The sequence below is a fragment of the Mchenga conophoros genome, linkage group LG13, assembly GCF_057382185.1.
Source record: "Mchenga conophoros isolate Kocher_MC1m ecotype Shallow Benthic linkage group LG13, M_conophoros_male_GT1.1, whole genome shotgun sequence".
Lineage (NCBI taxonomy): Eukaryota > Metazoa > Chordata > Actinopteri > Cichliformes > Cichlidae > Mchenga > Mchenga conophoros.
In genome coordinates, this window is record NC_140538.1 from 18,729,168 (window position 1) to 18,745,909 (window position 16,742).

The window sequence follows — 16,742 nt, forward strand, 5'->3', positions numbered from 1 at the left end:
TCTTTGTTTACCCTCATAATGTCAGGTCTTCTGTTTCTGGTTCTGTGGTCAATGCATGGCGGAGATGCCTGAGGTTGTGTGGCTTCCTTAGTGGGACATTGCCCTGAATATAGGGCAGGGCGTTGTCAGGCTCTGTCTGACTCGAACCTCTGCGCTTTTCTTGCGTAAAACTATTGAAAGGTAAACTGAGTCACACACGGCCTCCTCAAAGTGTGGCAAAGCCTCATAAATCTCTAGTAAACCCCTTCACCCAGTGCATCTCACCGATGATCGGTCCAGTGTGTTGCACAGATAAAAATAAATATTGAAGAAATATTTATTACTTCATGTGATTTAAATGATTTCTTAACAGGTTTCTCTTTGTTTTGTTTGTTGATTTCTGCAAGACCATTGGCACACACTGAATAAGCTGCAACTAAACTCTCCAGTATTTTTTTTTTTTTTTTTCCTGAGGCTTGCATAAAAGTAAACCCAAAATGCTGACATCAGAGTTTTTGAACCCTGCCAGCTCAACAACACCCTACCTTTTACTCCTTACACGCACACAGGCAGGGATTTTGTTAAGTGTGGTTTGGCTGTGTGAGCTCATTGTTTTGAGATGGAAATGCCAGAGGACTGGGGTCGCACTCAAACATATAGGCATGACCGTCTGCAAATATTGCAAGTTTAAGTTAGAGGACACATTTCTACACAATCTTTGTTTCTTAGTAGAAGAAAATCGTGGCCCTTCCTTAATTTGGTTGTTTTTATTTCCAGATAACTTGGTCGACATTTTTACTAAAACGAATGTGGGCTAAGGGAATTCTTTGAAAAATAGCAGTCTGAAAATATTCTTTTTAATTATCTCCTGAAACAGTTTTATAGTTTTAATATGCAAATAAACAAACGGATCATCAGCTTAAATAAAGGTATTCATATACATATGATTACATGTGTATATGAATACAGAACAATAACTAGGAACATTGACAAGTCTCAAGTCCTCAATTCTCAGCATCCACCTCATAAGTCAGATGAGTCCATGGGTCTGTATTTTAAGAAATATGGCACAGAGATGTGAGGGAATACATCTTTTTACCTGTCATCTGTGTGGTGCTGGTACCATTGGAAGTGATTCTCCATATGTCTCTGTGTTTGCGGATCTCCTGAACTTTACAGCTGTAAAAACCCTGGTCCGACCCAGTCACGCTGAGAATCCGCAACTGGTACACCTCTCCCTCCGTTTTCTCGTGCAGATGAAACTTTGGTTGTGGGAAACGGTAGGTGTAGTTCCCATACAGCTTCCTTCTCCTTAAGCCCATCTTTACAATCAGAAACTGCGGGTGGTCGAGTACGGGAGGAGAGTTGGGTGGAAGGGAAGCAGGAGGCACAGGAGTAGGAGCGGTTAGAGGAGAGAAGAACCAGTGAAGAATCAGGACACTCGTGGTCCTCTTCCTTTGAGATACCAGACAGGACAGTGTCAGGTTGTCGTTCTCTGTTGCCAAGACGACAGGCCCAGGGGTCACTGTCACATTAAGAGCATGGCATACCTCTGTTGACAAAAAAAACCACAAACGCTTTTGGTTATATATGCACAAATGTATACAGCTTTCATTTTAATTCGATTTTGTACATATATCATTTAGTTTCAATCTACTCAGTATGTTCCTTTTCCAAAATGTCTGCTTCTGTTACTGTGTAATACTTTCCGAGTAAGATATCTAGGTAAATGTGTGTCAGAATAAAACTAAATCAAACCATAAGCCTCACAGAACGCTTATATGACTCAATCCTTCTTTCGAAATTAGTAATAAACGAGTTAAAAGTTTGTCTGCTGTCACAGCTTCAAACAATCACTGGTTCTATTTGTGCATCTTCCCATGATTGTATGTGTATTCACTCTCTTTTAGCAAGGAAGCGTAAAAGCACTGCGAAAGAAACAGCTAAAGTATGACTTTACTTTCTTGGATGTGCTCTTGGTTTAGTCTGCTGTGAGCCAGGGCAGAGACAAAGGGGTCTGGACACAATATGTGTGACCAGACAGGCAAAGAATAGCTACAGGTGGGAAACATTCATCCTCGGTATGGAACAACCCAGAACAGGCAAGGAGAAACATGGAAGGATAACAGGGACCATCTGGTCTTCCATGCTGCTTTTGCTTAATTTTTTCTTTTCTTTTCTTTCTTTTTTTTTTTTTTTTTTTTGGTCTTGTTTGTTGGGGAATCTCCCTTAGGCTCTCTGGGGCTTGTCTAACACTATTTAATGTGGCAACAAAAGCAGCTGAAGTACTTCAAACAACATTATGCACAGCTGAAAAAAAAATATAGGACATAAAACACGAGTTGTAAGTCTGCTTCACAGCAGTTTTTAGGACACAAATTATATGTAAAAACTATACTGAGGTTTTCTCTGATCACAGACAACAAACCACCCTAACGCCACAACTGGTTGTTTTTTTTTTTCTCTTTTTTTTTGTAAACAACTTTTCTGCACCACACTATTAACACAATAACAAATGCACTAGCAAATTGTGATTATTTTAGATATGATGACCTCTAGATGCTAACTGTAGTTGTATGCTTTCTATTATTTCCTTACCAAAGGTCCATAATGCACTGAAACTTTGACGATGGTGTGTGATGACAGCTCAAGTTACAACTCAAACACATATTGCCTCTTTTACGCCTGCTTGCTCACTTTCTCATTGCTGTATGCTGCAGTAAAGAAGGCACACTTACCTGTGACCAGAGCCTTAGTCAGGACAAGGATCACTACAGAGAAGTACATTTTCCACAGTCAGTGAATCCATAAACCCAGACAACTGCACAGCAACTTACACAAGCAGCTACATTCAAAACAGAGCCTGACTGCACAACCCACCAGAGCCCTTACCCACCATTAACTCTTCTCCTCTTTCTCCTCTTTTCTGTGTAATATGAAACAGTAAAGGCTCTGTTCCCACTTAGAAACTCCCACTCTCTCCCAGTACTCTCTGCCTCCCTCTCCCTGTGGCTGTCTCTCTCACTCTCTTTCTCTTGTGTGTCCTGCAAAACGTAGGAAATGTCATTTCCTGTGTTCTGAGTGTGTCCTGGACCGTGGCCCAAAACCCCCAGAACTCCAAAGTGATGGTCAAGTCTCGTGGTTTGTGTGCACGCGTGTGTGTGACATTGTGTGCAGTTCTAAGAAGCATACACAGTAAACTGCTGAAAATGCATTTCCATCACCTCAGTCACCAGGAATAATGCTCATCTTGCATCTCGGAGTAAAGGCCAAATGCTGATGTTTATTTGTGTGAGGTTCATATTTTTGTGTATGTATGCATGTGTTTATGCATTTATGTTGAGGCACATTTGTCCCCGTGTGTGTGTGTGTGTGTGTGTGTGTGTGTGTCTGTACTGGGACCTCTCCCAGCTGCTGGACAGAGTGGCATGGGTTTGTCTCTGGCTGTGGTTGTCAGACTGTCCCAGTGGTATGAAGCCTGCTGCTTTATTGGGCAGGCTAAACTGCTGAGGCAGGGCTTCTGCTGGCGCTTTGAGCTCTGCCAAAGCCAAATGGAATTACACAACAGATTTAACCCTTAGTCGTATGTAGTGTTCTCTTAAGAGGAACTGAGTCTGTGGGAATCTACTGGTTTGTTTGTTTGTTTGTTTGGTTTTTTTTTTAAAAAACAGACAGCTGTAATATAAGGTTAAGCCACAGTACAAGTTTTATAAATTGAGGATCATGTGTTAAAATGATACTTCTGATTTTGACTTCTTAACAAAATCTTGTGTTCAGGGTTTCCTTCAGGTTTTTCTCTTCCCAGGTCTTAAGTTCAGGTCTTTGCTCCAGCAGATGAAGCACTCTGCTCTGCCCCACAGTGGTCAAAGCAGGTTACTGCTTCTCAGGGGATCAGCTGTATGGTTATGTTAAACTGGAGAGTATAGGCATGCATTCTCACCACAGCACCGTACATTTAATTGGAGTGTGTGGATCAAGGGAAATAAAAGAAGGCACATTTTCACACTCTCGTGGGTATAATATTAAAAGATTTAAACATTTGGATTGCTTCATACAGTAAAAAGGACACAAAATAAATGCCATCAACAAAGTGTTATTTTCCTTTATCTCTCAGGACATATTACTGCACATTACAATAGCACATTGTAATTGTCTTATGCAATCATAAAAAGACTCTTCATTTTGAATCACTCAGGCCCAGGGTACATTTCAGAAGTCAGAACAAGATGTCATTATATTACATTATATTATGGTTGTAAAATAAAATCAGCCTCTTGCATGAACCTTTTTATCTTTTCCTTTTGGGTTATTTCTAACTTTTACAAAGAGGTTTAAAATACACCGTGATGAGAAATTATTAATCGATTATTATCTGATTCAGCCCATTTCACGCTACTGTTTCACAGCAACCAAACAATTTTTACAAACATTCAGCTATAAAAATAGACTACTGTATGATATTAATTCTTAAAAACAGCAACAGCCACATCACCATTTTTTCACTTCATACATGGCTGAATTAAAAAACTATGCTTCTGAATCTCAAAATCTCCAATTTGTGCTTAAAGGTAAAGCAGGCTTGTCAGTAGCAAAAGTTTTTCCAAACAACTTTTGATATACCGTATGATATATAATAAAATGCAGTTAGGTTGAACAGGCAGTGCTAATGACACTGTTTACACAAGAAGCATAGCTTAGCTTCTCACATTCAAAGTCAAATGGAATGGTGAACTCTGTAAAACAAGTAAATCAACAGCGAATCTCCAAAAGCAGAAACAATATAACAGTTTGCTATAGAGACTTATTAAAACTACAAACCAAAAACATTCTGAGACTATTTTCACTTGAAAAAGTCATTTGCAACCACTTAAAATCATGTATATTATGATCCATTCACTCTTTACTTTATTAAATATTTAATATCAGTTTTTACTCTCACCAATCAGACACCTCCATAAAGTCCTCCAGTTCACTCATAGCTATTATATCACGAGGATTATATTGCGAGTGGGCTGAGTTATCATTTTCACAAACTGAGCTTCCTGCTAGCTGGCTGTTTGTGTCACACTCTGGGAACGGCTCATATGAGCCATGTGTGCTGTAAATTGTGTTATATGTTTTGTCTTTGTCATTAACCGTGTCCATGTACGGGGTCTTCTCTGGACTGTAGCGATGCCCTTCAGAGTTTTGTCCCAGTTCAAAAGCCTGATGTCCAGGCTGCTGGTTCTGGTGGAGAGTTGCAGGAACCTGCGACTTGTTGGGATGCAGGGAATTGATACTTGCAGGCTGGTAGTGTTGGGGATAACCGTGGGACCCTTGATAAAGCACAAAGGGTTTGCCAGCAGGAAAAGTCTGGGAGAAGGGCTGTTGCTGGGACTTGATCTGCATCTCAGGCTGTGGGCATGTTTGCTGGGGTTGAGGTTGTGAGATGCTCTTGCCAGACTCGCGCACATTCAGTTGGATATACTTTCCTGTCTGTGGGTCAAAGAAAGTCTTCTTTTTCACTTGAACAGGCAGGTCCACTACAAAATACTGACCAGAACCGGGGTCTTGCAGCACCTTGCGCTGGGTCAGAGGGTAGGCCTGGGGATAGCTTGACTCTACATGATACTGTGTCACTGGAGCTGGGTGGTGGGCTTGGTGGAAAGTGGGAGAAGAGGGAACATGAGCAACAGTCTTAGGAGCAGCAGTATGGGAAGCAGGGCCAGTAGCATAATGAGACACACCAGGGAGGGAAACGGCGGCAGTATGAGGGATAGAAATAGGACCAGTGGCATGAGGGGAAGCGTGGAAAGAGTGGTGTTCTGTATGGGTGGAAGGCAAGCTGGACCCTGACACAGGAGCATTAGCAAGGGAGACAGGTGAGGAAAAATGAGGGGAAGCCATAGCATGGCGATTAGAGGATCGTACCTCAGTGGATGAAGAGGAACGAATAGTGGAGACATCTTTCTCAACTCCAGAAAGGCTGTCTGCGCCAACTTTGGACAACTCTTTCTTCATTCTCCGGGTAGTTAGCCTTTGAGCCCTCCGTAGGGCTTTCTCGCTCTTTGGGGGAACAGCTGGAGGCTTGCCCAAAGAACGGGACACATCACTGCTGAAGCTACATGCTGATTCTGGTCTCTCGTAGTCATAAAGACCTCGTATGTCTGCAAGGTCTGCTGCACTGGTGGCAAAACTTTCCACATCTTCAGACATATTGCTGATAAGAGAGCGTGAGTCATCTTCCTCCATAGCAATGCTTCTCCTGGAATAGGGCCTATAATGAGGGATAGGGGCTGAGTGATCCTGTGGTGAAGATGCTGACTGGAAAGTTGAAGATTCACTGACAGCAGTGAGTCTATTTAAACCTGTGTGATGCTGGACAGGAGTTCCAGCACTGTGTCTTATTTTCTCCTGTCCTTCCTCTCTTTTCTCTAATCCCCTGTCACTGGGTGAACCCACCCGGACATCGTCTCCAAAGCTCTTATAGAATCGTGGCTTAACCGATTTGGTGGAAGCGGAACCTCTGAAGGTGTTGTCCTTTACTCTGAACATTAAGGGCTTGACTCCTAGAGCAGGTGAGGAAGTGTTGGATCGGGGCAGAGATGGAGCTGGAGATGCAGGGGCATGGGGTCTATAAGATCTCGTGTGGGACCCGTGGGACTCAGTTGACTCATTTTCTGATAGATTGTTTCTTTGTTGGGAGGGTGAAGGGGAGCATAGTTGCCTTTCTCTTTGTTTTGTCTCTGATTCTGTTGAAGTAATGGCATAGTACTGGAGAGCATCCACCTGTGCTACTCTTTTTTCCTCTCTCCGATTATCTCTCACCTTCTCACTGTCAGCTGTTACCTTTTCTTCTTCCCTCTTGTTAGCCTTGATGTTATTCTCTCTTTGAGCTAGCATGCCTTCTTTTTCCACTCTCATCTCATTTTTCAGTGCTTCTTGGCTGTTTTCATGAAGTTTAGGTCTCTCGTTGGCTTGCTTTTCTTCCTTTATGATGTTTACTCTTTCTACAGCTCTTATTTCTGCCTCCCCTGTTTGAGTTCTCATCCATTCTTCCTTTTTCTGCCTTTGTCTCTTTTGCTCTTCCATTTGTATCTGTTCAATCCTTTCCTCTTCTGAAATATGCAAAACTTTATCTCCTTCTCTTGGTTTTCTTTTATTGTCTGCCTCAGTATTGGCAAGTATCTTCTCCTCAATCTGTCGTTGTTCCTCAATCAAAGCTGCTTTCCTCTGTTGAATCTCCTGAAATGCTCTCCTTTGTTGCTCTCTTTGAGCTACTCTCATCTGTAGCTCTTCTTCTGCAGCTCTCTGTAGCTTTTCTTGTGTAGTTTTCCTCTGTTGCTCTTCTTGTGCAGCTCTTCTTTTCAGTTCTTCGGCAGCCCTTTGTTTTTCTTGTGCTACTCTCAGTTGCTCTTCATGCACAGCTCTTCTTTGTTGCTCGTCTTGTGCAGCTCTCCTTTGTTGCTCTTCTTGTACAGCTCTTCTCTGTTGCGCTTCTTGTGCAGCTCTCCTTTGTTGCTCTTCTTGTGCAGCTCTCCTTTGTTGCTCTTCTTGTGCAGCTCTCCTTTGTTGCTCTTCTTGTGCAGCTCTTCTTTGTTGCTCTTCTTGTACAGCTCTTTTCTGTTGCTCGTCTTGTGCAGCTCTCCTTTGTTGCTCTTCTTGTGCAGCTCTTTTTTGTTGCTCGTCTTGTGCAGCTCTCCTTTGTTGCTCTTCTTCTGCAGCTCTTTTCTGTTGCTTTTCTTGTGCAGCTTTCATTTGTTGCTCTTCTTGTGCAGCTCTTCTTGTAAGGTCTTCAGCAACCCACTGTTTTTCTTCTTGTGCTATTCTTAGTTGCTCTTCATGCACAGCTCTTCTCTGTTGCTCTTCTTGTGCAGCTCTCCTTTGTTGCTCTTCTTGTGCAGCTCTTCTCTGCTGCTCTTCTTGTGCAGCTCTCCTTTGTTGCTCTTCTTGTACAGCTCTTCTCTGTTGCTCGTCTTGTGCAGCTCTCCTTTGTTGCTCTTCTTGTGCAGCTCTCCTTTGTTGCTCTTCTTGTGCAGCTCTTTTCTGTTGCTCGTCTTGTGCAGCTCTCCTTTGTTGCTCTTCTTCTGCAGCTCTTTTCTGTTGCTTTTCTTGTGCAGCTCTCCTTTGTTGCTCTTCTTGTGCAGCTCTTCTCTTCAGTTCTTCTTCAACCCTCTGTTTTTCTTCTTGTGCTATTGTTTGATGCTCTTCATACACAGCTCTTCTCTGTTGCTCTTCTTGTGCAGCTCTCCTTTGTTGCTCTTCTTGTGCAGCTCTCCTTTGTTGCTCTTCTTGTACAACTCTCCTTTGATGCGCTTCTTGTGCAGCTCTTCTTTTCAGTTCTTCTGCAGCTCTCTGTTTTTCTTCTTGTGCTCTTCTTAGTTGCTCGTCTTGCACAGCTCTTTTTTGTTGCTCTTCATACACAGCTCTTCTTTGTTGCTCTTCTTGTGCAGCTCTTTTTTGCTGCTCTTCTTGTGCAGCTCTTTTTTGCTGCTCTTCTTGTGCAGCTTTTCTTTGTTGCTCTTCTTGTGCAGCTCTTTTTTGCTGCTCTTCATACTCAGCTCTTCTTTGTTGCTCTTCTTGTGCAGCTTTTCTTTGTTGCTCTTCTTGTGCAGCTCTTTTTTGCTGCTCTTCTTGTGCAGCTCTTTTTTGCTGCTCTTCTTGTGCAGCTCTCTGTTGCTCCTCTATTCTTCTGTTCTTCTTTTCCTCAATTTCTTTCATTCTCACTTTTTCTTCTCTTTGTTCTGCTCTAATATCCTCTTCTTTCTGTTTGAATTTTGTTTCTTCATCTGATCTCTCTGCTTCCCTCTGCTTCTCTCGCCTCTCCTTGATCTTAATAGCTACGGCCTCACGCTCTTTTGCTCTCCTCTCCTCTTCTCTCTGAGTGGCTCTCCTCTCTTCTTCAGCCAGAGAAGCTCTACTCTCATCCAATATATGCTTTATTTTCATGTCTTCTTCTCTTTTTATCTCTTCAGACATGAATGCTTGCTCTTCTTCTAATTGTTTTTTCGTACGCTGCTGCTTTGCTATGATTATTCCATGCTGAGTTTCAAGACTTTCTTCTTTTAGTTTTTCTGTCCTCTCATCGTCAGTCTTAGGCCCCAGGTCTTTATTTTGATGTTTTTCAAATCTCCCATCTTGCATTTGTTGGGTAAAATTTTCTTTCCTGTTGCGCATTTGCTCCATGGTTGGATGTAGAGAGTCGTTAACTACAAAAGATGATGTTGCTGGTTGCAAAGAATGACTATTTGGCTGACAAACGGTTTGATCTTCTTGGTATCCCTTTTGGGAGCCAGCTTCAGATATTTGTATTGTCTGAGTTTTTGGTGAATGGTTCCTTTCTTTGTGTTTGGTATATTTTGCTGCATTGTCTGCCGGGCTTTTCTTCACTTTGGAATCTTGTCTTTCTTTTTCTCCCAGTTTGAACATCCCTGTTCTTTGATGCTCTTTGTCTGTGATGGGAAATACTAGTAGTTTGGGTACTTTATTCACCTTAGCACTCATTTCTGTCTTATCTGGCAAACTTTTCTCTTTTACAGAGTTCTCATGTGGGTCAGTAGTAAACACAGGACGTCTGCTATGACGGGTCTGTATTAGTGGAAAGAATCCTTCCTTTTTGTTGGGTGGGTATTCCTGAAAAGTATTTGCTTCTCTGTCCTCTGAAACAATTACTTTTAACCTTGCATAGTCTGCAATTGCTGATATCTCTGGTGTTGTGGATAGCTTTCCTTTTGGTTTTGTTTTAACTTCAGGTTTTTCTTGAAATGTGCTCTCCCTTGCTGGGAATGAATTTCTTGAACTTTGTCTTTCGGTTGCCGATACAGTGGAGTGGTTCTCAGTTTGTTTTCTAATGTGATTAGCTTGTTCTGCCTTAGCATTTTCATTATTATTCCATCTCTTCCTAGATCTGTCTGTCTGTTTTGATTCTAGCTTATCTTCTGCGTCCCAATTTTTCCTTTTAGCATCTTCATCTTGAACTGTACTTGAATCGGTTGTTTTTCTTTTACTTTGATCCACAGTGAACACAAAGGCTTCAATCTTTCCTTCATTGTGTGTTTCATTGCTGGCAGCTGTTCTGTTTGGTGGTAACCCTGGAAGTCCCCTTCCCTCTGATGCATCTCTATCAGTTTTGCTATTGTACTGTGGCTCATTACTGGTTTCTGTTATCCCTTGTACTTGAAAGTAGTCTCCATTTGCTTGTTGTTCACTTGATTCACCCACCAGTTCCTCACATTTCTTTACTTTTTCAAGCTCTTCATTCTCAGATTGAGTATTCTCGCTTGTTGCATTGTTGCTATTCTGTTGATTGCTAAATTTCAGCGAATCAGACAGTTTTCTAACACTGGACAGCACATGTGTGTCATCAGAACTAGATCTCTCAGTGCATGCTTGTTCTTCTGTGCTTAAAGTGATAACTTTTTCTTGGCAACTAGATGATGTAACTTCTTTCTCTTTATTACCTTGCACTCGATCAAATGGCAAAGTTGCACCATCTTCTTTTCCAACTATCGCCATGTTATCCGTCTCAGTTACTGATGGTACAACTCTGATGGCGATGCTGTCAATGTGCACGTTATCGTTCTCTTTTTTATTATCCCTGATTTGGTTGTCATTATATTGAAATTTGTGTGATCCATGTGTGTTTTCATTTTTGAATAACTTGTTGGAAGGACTGGTGTTTAACATTTTTGGAACTATAGAGTCATGTTTGTTTTCCTCAAGTAGCGGTGCTGTTTTGCCATCTACATTGCTGATGCTGGCCTGATTGTCCACATTTGTCATATCTTCTTTCAGAACTTGCTTAGCGACCTGCTTTATCAGCATTTCAGCATCATTCATGTTGTTGATTCCAGTGTTCACTGTTGTGACAGCTAAGTTCTCATTGCTATGAGCTGTTTGCACTTTTTGTGGATTTTTCTCTTCATCTGTCCTCTCTCTTAGCATTTTATCTGTGTTGTCATCCTTTCCTTGTCTTGCTTTTATGTCCTCTTTGTGGTGAAGGGGTTGAGTTTCACCTGGCACTGTATTTTTAGCGGGTACAGTGATGGTACCTTTTTTGGTCAAGGTTTCTGGCTGTGTTTCCCCCTGAGGTTTTGTATTCATAGTAGAACCATCCTGCTGTGGATGTGTCCTTTCCTGACACATCTTCATATTGTTGTTTACTGCTTCTGAGAGTGGTGTTTCTTGCACATTTTCAGGATGACTTTCTCTAACAAATTTAGCCTGATCTTCTGTTTCCTGCGTGTTATTTTTCTTTATGACCTCATTTGAAGATGTGTTTCTTTCAGTTAATTCTAGACATGAGTTGGGAGAACACTTATCCAGTTCTGAACTGTTGTTCTCTTTCTCTGTTACATTCAGATGGTTTTGAGCATTGTTATTCCCTTGACCAGTGTTCACAGTTGGCTTTCTTTCGTGTACAGTTACCATTATTCCCATAATCTGCAAGCTATGATCAGCTGCAGGTTCTTTTTTCTGACCAAAGACAATGTTTAGTGAAGGTGCTAAGTCTACATAAGCTTCTTCTTTACTTTCAGCCTTTTCTGTCATCACAGGTTTGGAGCTTGCAGCATTGACACAGGTGGTGTCTGCAGGATCTTCTTCCTTTTTGTTGGGAATGTCAGCTTTTATATCTGAAGAGTCTTTGCCTCCATCTTTTGGTTTTCCAGATATTTCTGCATAAACTGCTTTCTGTTCTTCTTGGTTGATCGTGAGCGGCTGCTCTTTATTTTGCATTGGTTTGGACTCCAGCTTTTGATTTTGTAGCAAGCATTCAGTTGTGCTCATGATATTATGAGTGGTGGTTGCTGCAGATTTAACTGGTATAGTAGCAGAGCTTGAAGGTGAAACAGACTTGACACGGTCCATCTGTACTCCTAAAGATCCCATCTGAGGTTTCAGTGTTGCATTACTGGGCATTATACTTTCATGCTTTTTAGACGCCTCCTGCGATGGCGGCCTCTGTCGTATCTTAACTGTCTGACTACCAGCTAATTGCTTGGAAGAATTTTTGGATATGAATCCATCTCGTATAGCACAGCCCTTTTCTTTAATTGCTGAAATTTCCTTTTCAGCATGAGCTTTTATCTTGGAAGTCAGAATCTCTTGCTTGGTCATGGCTCTTTCTTTATGAGACAGTGATTTGGGAGGCATAAAATGCTGATCTTTACTTGGGCCTACATTGTGCTCAGCTGACTTAGGTTTCCTTTCATGGGGTAGCAGTTTCACCCAATCAGAATCTCTTTGCTGTGAAACCTCAGTGTCTTTCACAGGGGTGCATTTTTTCAATTTTTCAACACTGTTGTCCTTCATGTTATCGCTAACAGTGTCAAAATTTGCTCTGTTATTTACATTAGTTACAGAATAATTGGCACTGGGTAATTTGGATTCTTTGGCTGACACATTGTAAACAGGCTGACTTTCAGAGACTTCACTGGATTTAAAGCCACCTACTTCCTCTATATTTTTTTGGTTAGCTGTGATAAATCTGCTTGTAGGACTGTGTTCTTCTGTTGATTTCTCCTTATTTACTTTCTCAACTTTATTAGGAGGTAAAACTTGCTTTTCATAAGGACCATTTAATAAGACATTCCCTGTCACTGATGAATTGTTTTTGTCTGTTGAAATTCTGTTAGTACAGCCATATTTCTCTCTCAGATGTTCATAATCATCACTGCCTCTGCTGGATTGATCATTGTCTTTTCTGATAACTGTTTCTTCCTGGTGACGCTTTTGAACTTCCTTATCTTTCTTTAAGTAATTCTCTTTTTCATTTATATTTAACTTTAAAGGAACATCGTTCTTTGAAGTGCCATCCTCTTTTATGATGATGGCATGTCTGCCTTTCTCTTTTTGCTCACATCTCATTTTCTCTTTTATTTTGGCTAACTCTGCTTTAGCTTTAGCTAGCTCGGTCTTGACTTGCTTGACTTTATCTGGCTCACTTTTGACCAGTTGTGCAGCCGTTAGTTTAGCTGTGAGTTTAGCTGACATTTCCTGCATGCTTTCTGCTTTTATAAGCTCTGCTTTAGCTCGCTCCTGCTTTGCCCATTCTGCTTTTCCAACTTCAGGTTTAGCATCTTGCGTTGTGCTTGTTCCTGTTGTAGACTGCTCTATATTCACATGAACTGAAGCTTTTACTTCCTTTGCTTTTCGGAAACTCCCAGCTTTAATGTGGTCTGTTTGGATCTTCTCCACTTCAGCTACATTTGTCTTCACTTCTTTTGCTTCAGTTTGCTGCTCTTTTGCATGCTCTGTTTTTTCCGCCCCGGCCGTTTTTACATTAACCTTTTCTGTTCCAGATTGTTCTGTTTCTGTCTGCTCTTTCTTAACTTGTTCAGTGGTTACCTCCATTTGCTGGACTTGTGCTACATTGATCCAATTTTCTGTGGCCTGTTCAGTTTTAGCTTCCTCTATTCTCGTCTGCCAAGCCTGCTCGGTTTTTGCCAGTTCAGTTTTTATGTGCTCTTCTTTTAGCTTCTCTGTTTCAGCTCGTTCCGCTTTGACCTGCTTACCCTGCTCCTTTTTAATGTGCTCAGCTCTTGCTTCCTCTGTGATATTTCTTGGCTCATCTCTTACCTCGTGTACTCTGGTTTGTTCAGCCTTTGTCTGCTCCTCTCTGGCAAGCTCTGGTTGTTTTTTTCTGAACTGTCTTGTTTGTTCTCCTTTTATCTTCTCCTCTTTATTTTCTTTAATATGTTCTGCTTGGGGTTGTTTCCCTCTCTCCTCCTTTATTAGTCCTGATTTGACCCGCTCTGCTGCGTCTTTCTGCGAATCATTCTGCCCTGCTAAAATTAACTTAGAGGGTTCTGCTTTAGGCTGCTCCACTTGAGCCCCCTGCTGAACTTTTGCCACCTCTGCCTGGGTGTGGTGGGATTTTATATGTTCTGCCATGACCTGTTTAGCCTTGACCTCAGCAAACTGTCTCTCCGTCATCTGCTCTGCTATTTGGGGGGCAGATGTTTTGTCTGGGTTAAATGAATTAATGTGTATATTATGTTCAGACTGTGGTTTCACTTCTGAAGGCTGAAGACTCTGGACCTCGTGTCCCCTTGGAATTTGCATATATTGTTTTCTTTGACTTGTTTCACCCATGCCTATATGTTTGTCTTTAGCTGAAGAAAACATCTGATGGCTTATACATTCATTGTCATTATATTTGTTATAATCCTGTTTAAAATAATGATCTTTCAAATCAGTTTTCTCATTACATCCAGAATGTGTTTGAAGCACTCTTTTGTCCTGGTGACTTTCTTGCCTTGTCTTTTCCATTAAAGTAGCTGTTTCTTGTTTCCATGGAGAGATAGTTGCATTCATGCTGAGCTTTTCTGTATCTTGGCTGTTTGTCTGCCTCCACTTATCCTGTAAGGAGACATTACTGTAATCATGTTTGTTGTGTTTGAGCTGCTCACATTTCTCCACCTTTGTGAATAGCCTTCCCACTGTTTCATTAAAAGGTTGTTCAATGTTTGGCTTGCTTATTAAATATTCTCCACTTTGATTGTTGTCAGCATTTAGCCTTGGTGTTTCTGTAGCTGAATAAGGTGTTTTATGTGTGTATAAAGCCCCTCCCAACGTTCCTACATCAGCCATAGTATCCTGCCTATAGGGAGCAAATGATGCTAAATCTTCATGGAGATTCTGTCCATTAGCCAGCTTATTGCCGGTGTAGTTTTCAGGTAAAAATCCAGTAAACCCAGAGTGATGAACCATCTGGGCTTGCATCTGAGCTCTCTGGTAATCGCTTAAAGAGTATTCTGCATATTGGCCTGTAGTTGCCATTACAGGTTGAGAATTTGACATTGTAAGTGACAGTTCTGGGATGCGATACTGGTTCATAGCAGCATTTGTCCTGCTGGATTCTTGTAGCTGTGAAAATTGAATTTCCGAATCTGGAAATTCAGGGATATCTATCACAGTATCTCTAGACTCGTGCGTTGGTGGCTGTTTGTTGTTCTCAGACCTCTCCGCTGCTTTAAATTTGGTAGGACTGTAGGTGCTTTTTACTCGTTTTCTGTTGTCTTTGAGATTGAAGAGCAGACTCGTGGCTCTGGATTTGTAGGTGGACATCCTAATGTCGGGAGTCACACCCCTGCTTTCAGCTCGTACTGGAGAATGCTCTACAGGTTGAGGAGAAGTTGCATAATGTTGGAGATCAGAAGAAACAGCTTCTTGATGTGCATGGACCAGAGGTGTCAGCAGCTGGCTGATGTTAAATGGCGTGGTGCTTGTGTTACTGCCAATAGCGTTAGGTGCCACTGTTACTGCATTATTGCCAAGACTTACATTTTCTTTTCTGTAAAGTACTGTTTGTTGGTTTTCTGTCACTTCCGTAGTAATATTTTGCTCTGCCATCATTTTGATTTTCTGCTGGAGGGCTTTGACAGAGCTGATGGTGTCCCTCACACGTCGAGACATCTCAATGGTGGGTGATGCAGTCGATGGGCGATGGGACGGAAGCCTGTTGGTTCCCACACTCTGGCTTCTTTTTCTGTACGGGTAATTACCTGCCAACTCTGACTCACAGCGTTTCTCCACAGCTGAAGCGTTCTGTAGCACTGTAGATGTCGAGGTGGAACGTGGAAGAGATGGTGAAATCATGGGTGCCAAGTTACTCCTTGGCCGTCTGATACCTGTATAATGACCCTGTGGTTGACCCATCTGTGAAGGCTCCTTGTACATAGGTGTCTCATACCATTTAGCGAACTCGGAACGGTGCATAAAGCCTGAGATTTGTCCTTGCTGGAAGGGAAACCTGTTATGGTCCCTCCACACCTTGAAGGGACTAAACTCGCTGTGTATAAAGACATTAGAGTTGCAGTTGACCTGTGTGCACATGCTCTGTTTATTGTGTGAAGATCTCATAAAAGAAGATGCAGAACTGTGAGACACTGCTGCTACATCAGATCCAAAGGAGTGGAGGTTGTTGTCTCCATATGAGAATGAACCAGAAGAGGGGAAATGACTGCTGTGAAAATTTTGCTGGTATGATGTAGAGAATTCAGAAAGTTCCCTCTGGATACTCATTAGAGCTGATTTGTCCCAGCTCGTCTCATCTTTCCACTCTCTGATTTTGTCATCCATTCCTACTCCATCCCTGTTTCGCTCAGAATTAAATGCTCTGATGAGAGAGGAAACTCTGGAGTTGCTTTTGCGTTGCTGTGAACTCAACTCTGTGGCTCCATTGCTGAGAAAGTTGAGCCGTTCCTCCTTTAAAGATGTTTCCTTTTGAGAGGTTTCCACAACGGAGTGCTGGAATGTGGCAGAAATCCTCCCCTGTGTCCTTTCTCCATGAACCTCCCATTGTGGATCTCTGTGAATCTCACCTCCATACATTCTTCCATGGCTCCAGTCCTGTCCATACTGCTGCACCTTGAGGCTGAAGTTCTCACGTGCAGCTCTCTTAAGTTCTTCCCTTTCTCTGTCCTCTCCGTCCTCTCTGTCCTGTCCGCTCTGGCTAAAGGCCAGCTGTCTGTCTCTCTGAGTGCAGGGTGAAGACAGACTTAGGTCTGAGTCATTATAAACAGCTTCATCGCCGATACAGAGACTCCTGAATGCCCTGTCTGTCAGACTGCAGACCTCACGGTCATTCTCATCCAAGAAGGACCCACCGCTGGAGGTGTCGCTGTAGCCTCCATCGCTGTGCCTTCGATGCCCGCCACTCTTTCGGCCAGAGCGGCGCTTCTCAACGGAGGTCATGATGCAGAATTGCAAACAAAAATGTCTGCCTTCAGTTGTTCAAACATTCATGCAAACATAGACCTCAAAATTACACACTCTGCCTG

The 16,742-nt window shown here is 42.2% G+C and overlaps 2 protein-coding genes across 2 annotated transcripts in view; both read right to left on the minus strand.

The window, feature by feature from the left end:
• Positions 1-3,011, minus strand: part of vstm4a (V-set and transmembrane domain containing 4a) — a 9,052-nt gene extending 6,041 nt beyond the window's left edge. Inside the window, exons 1-2 of the mRNA XM_085296977.1 lie at positions 2,718-3,011; positions 1,079-1,531 (exon numbers count right to left, since the gene is read on the minus strand). Coding sequence (XP_085153103.1) covers positions 1,079-1,531; positions 2,718-2,766 — 502 coding nt within the window. The 5' untranslated portion in view covers positions 2,767-3,011. The remainder of the gene's footprint in view (positions 1-1,078; positions 1,532-2,717) is intronic.
• A 399-nt stretch (positions 3,012-3,410) lies between these two features.
• Positions 3,411-16,656, minus strand: lg13h10orf71 (linkage group 13 C10orf71 homolog). The gene has a single exon (XM_085296978.1). The coding sequence runs from the start codon at positions 16,654-16,656 to the stop codon at positions 4,915-4,917; it is 11,742 nt and encodes a 3,913-aa protein (XP_085153104.1). The 3' UTR covers positions 3,411-4,914.
• Between the last annotated feature and the right edge of the window lie 86 nt (positions 16,657-16,742).

Coding starts and splice junctions, on each gene's coding strand:
- lg13h10orf71 (XM_085296978.1), bottom strand. CDS start 16,656: ATGACCTCCGTTGAGAAGCGCCGCTCTGGCCGAAAGAGTGGCGGGCAT.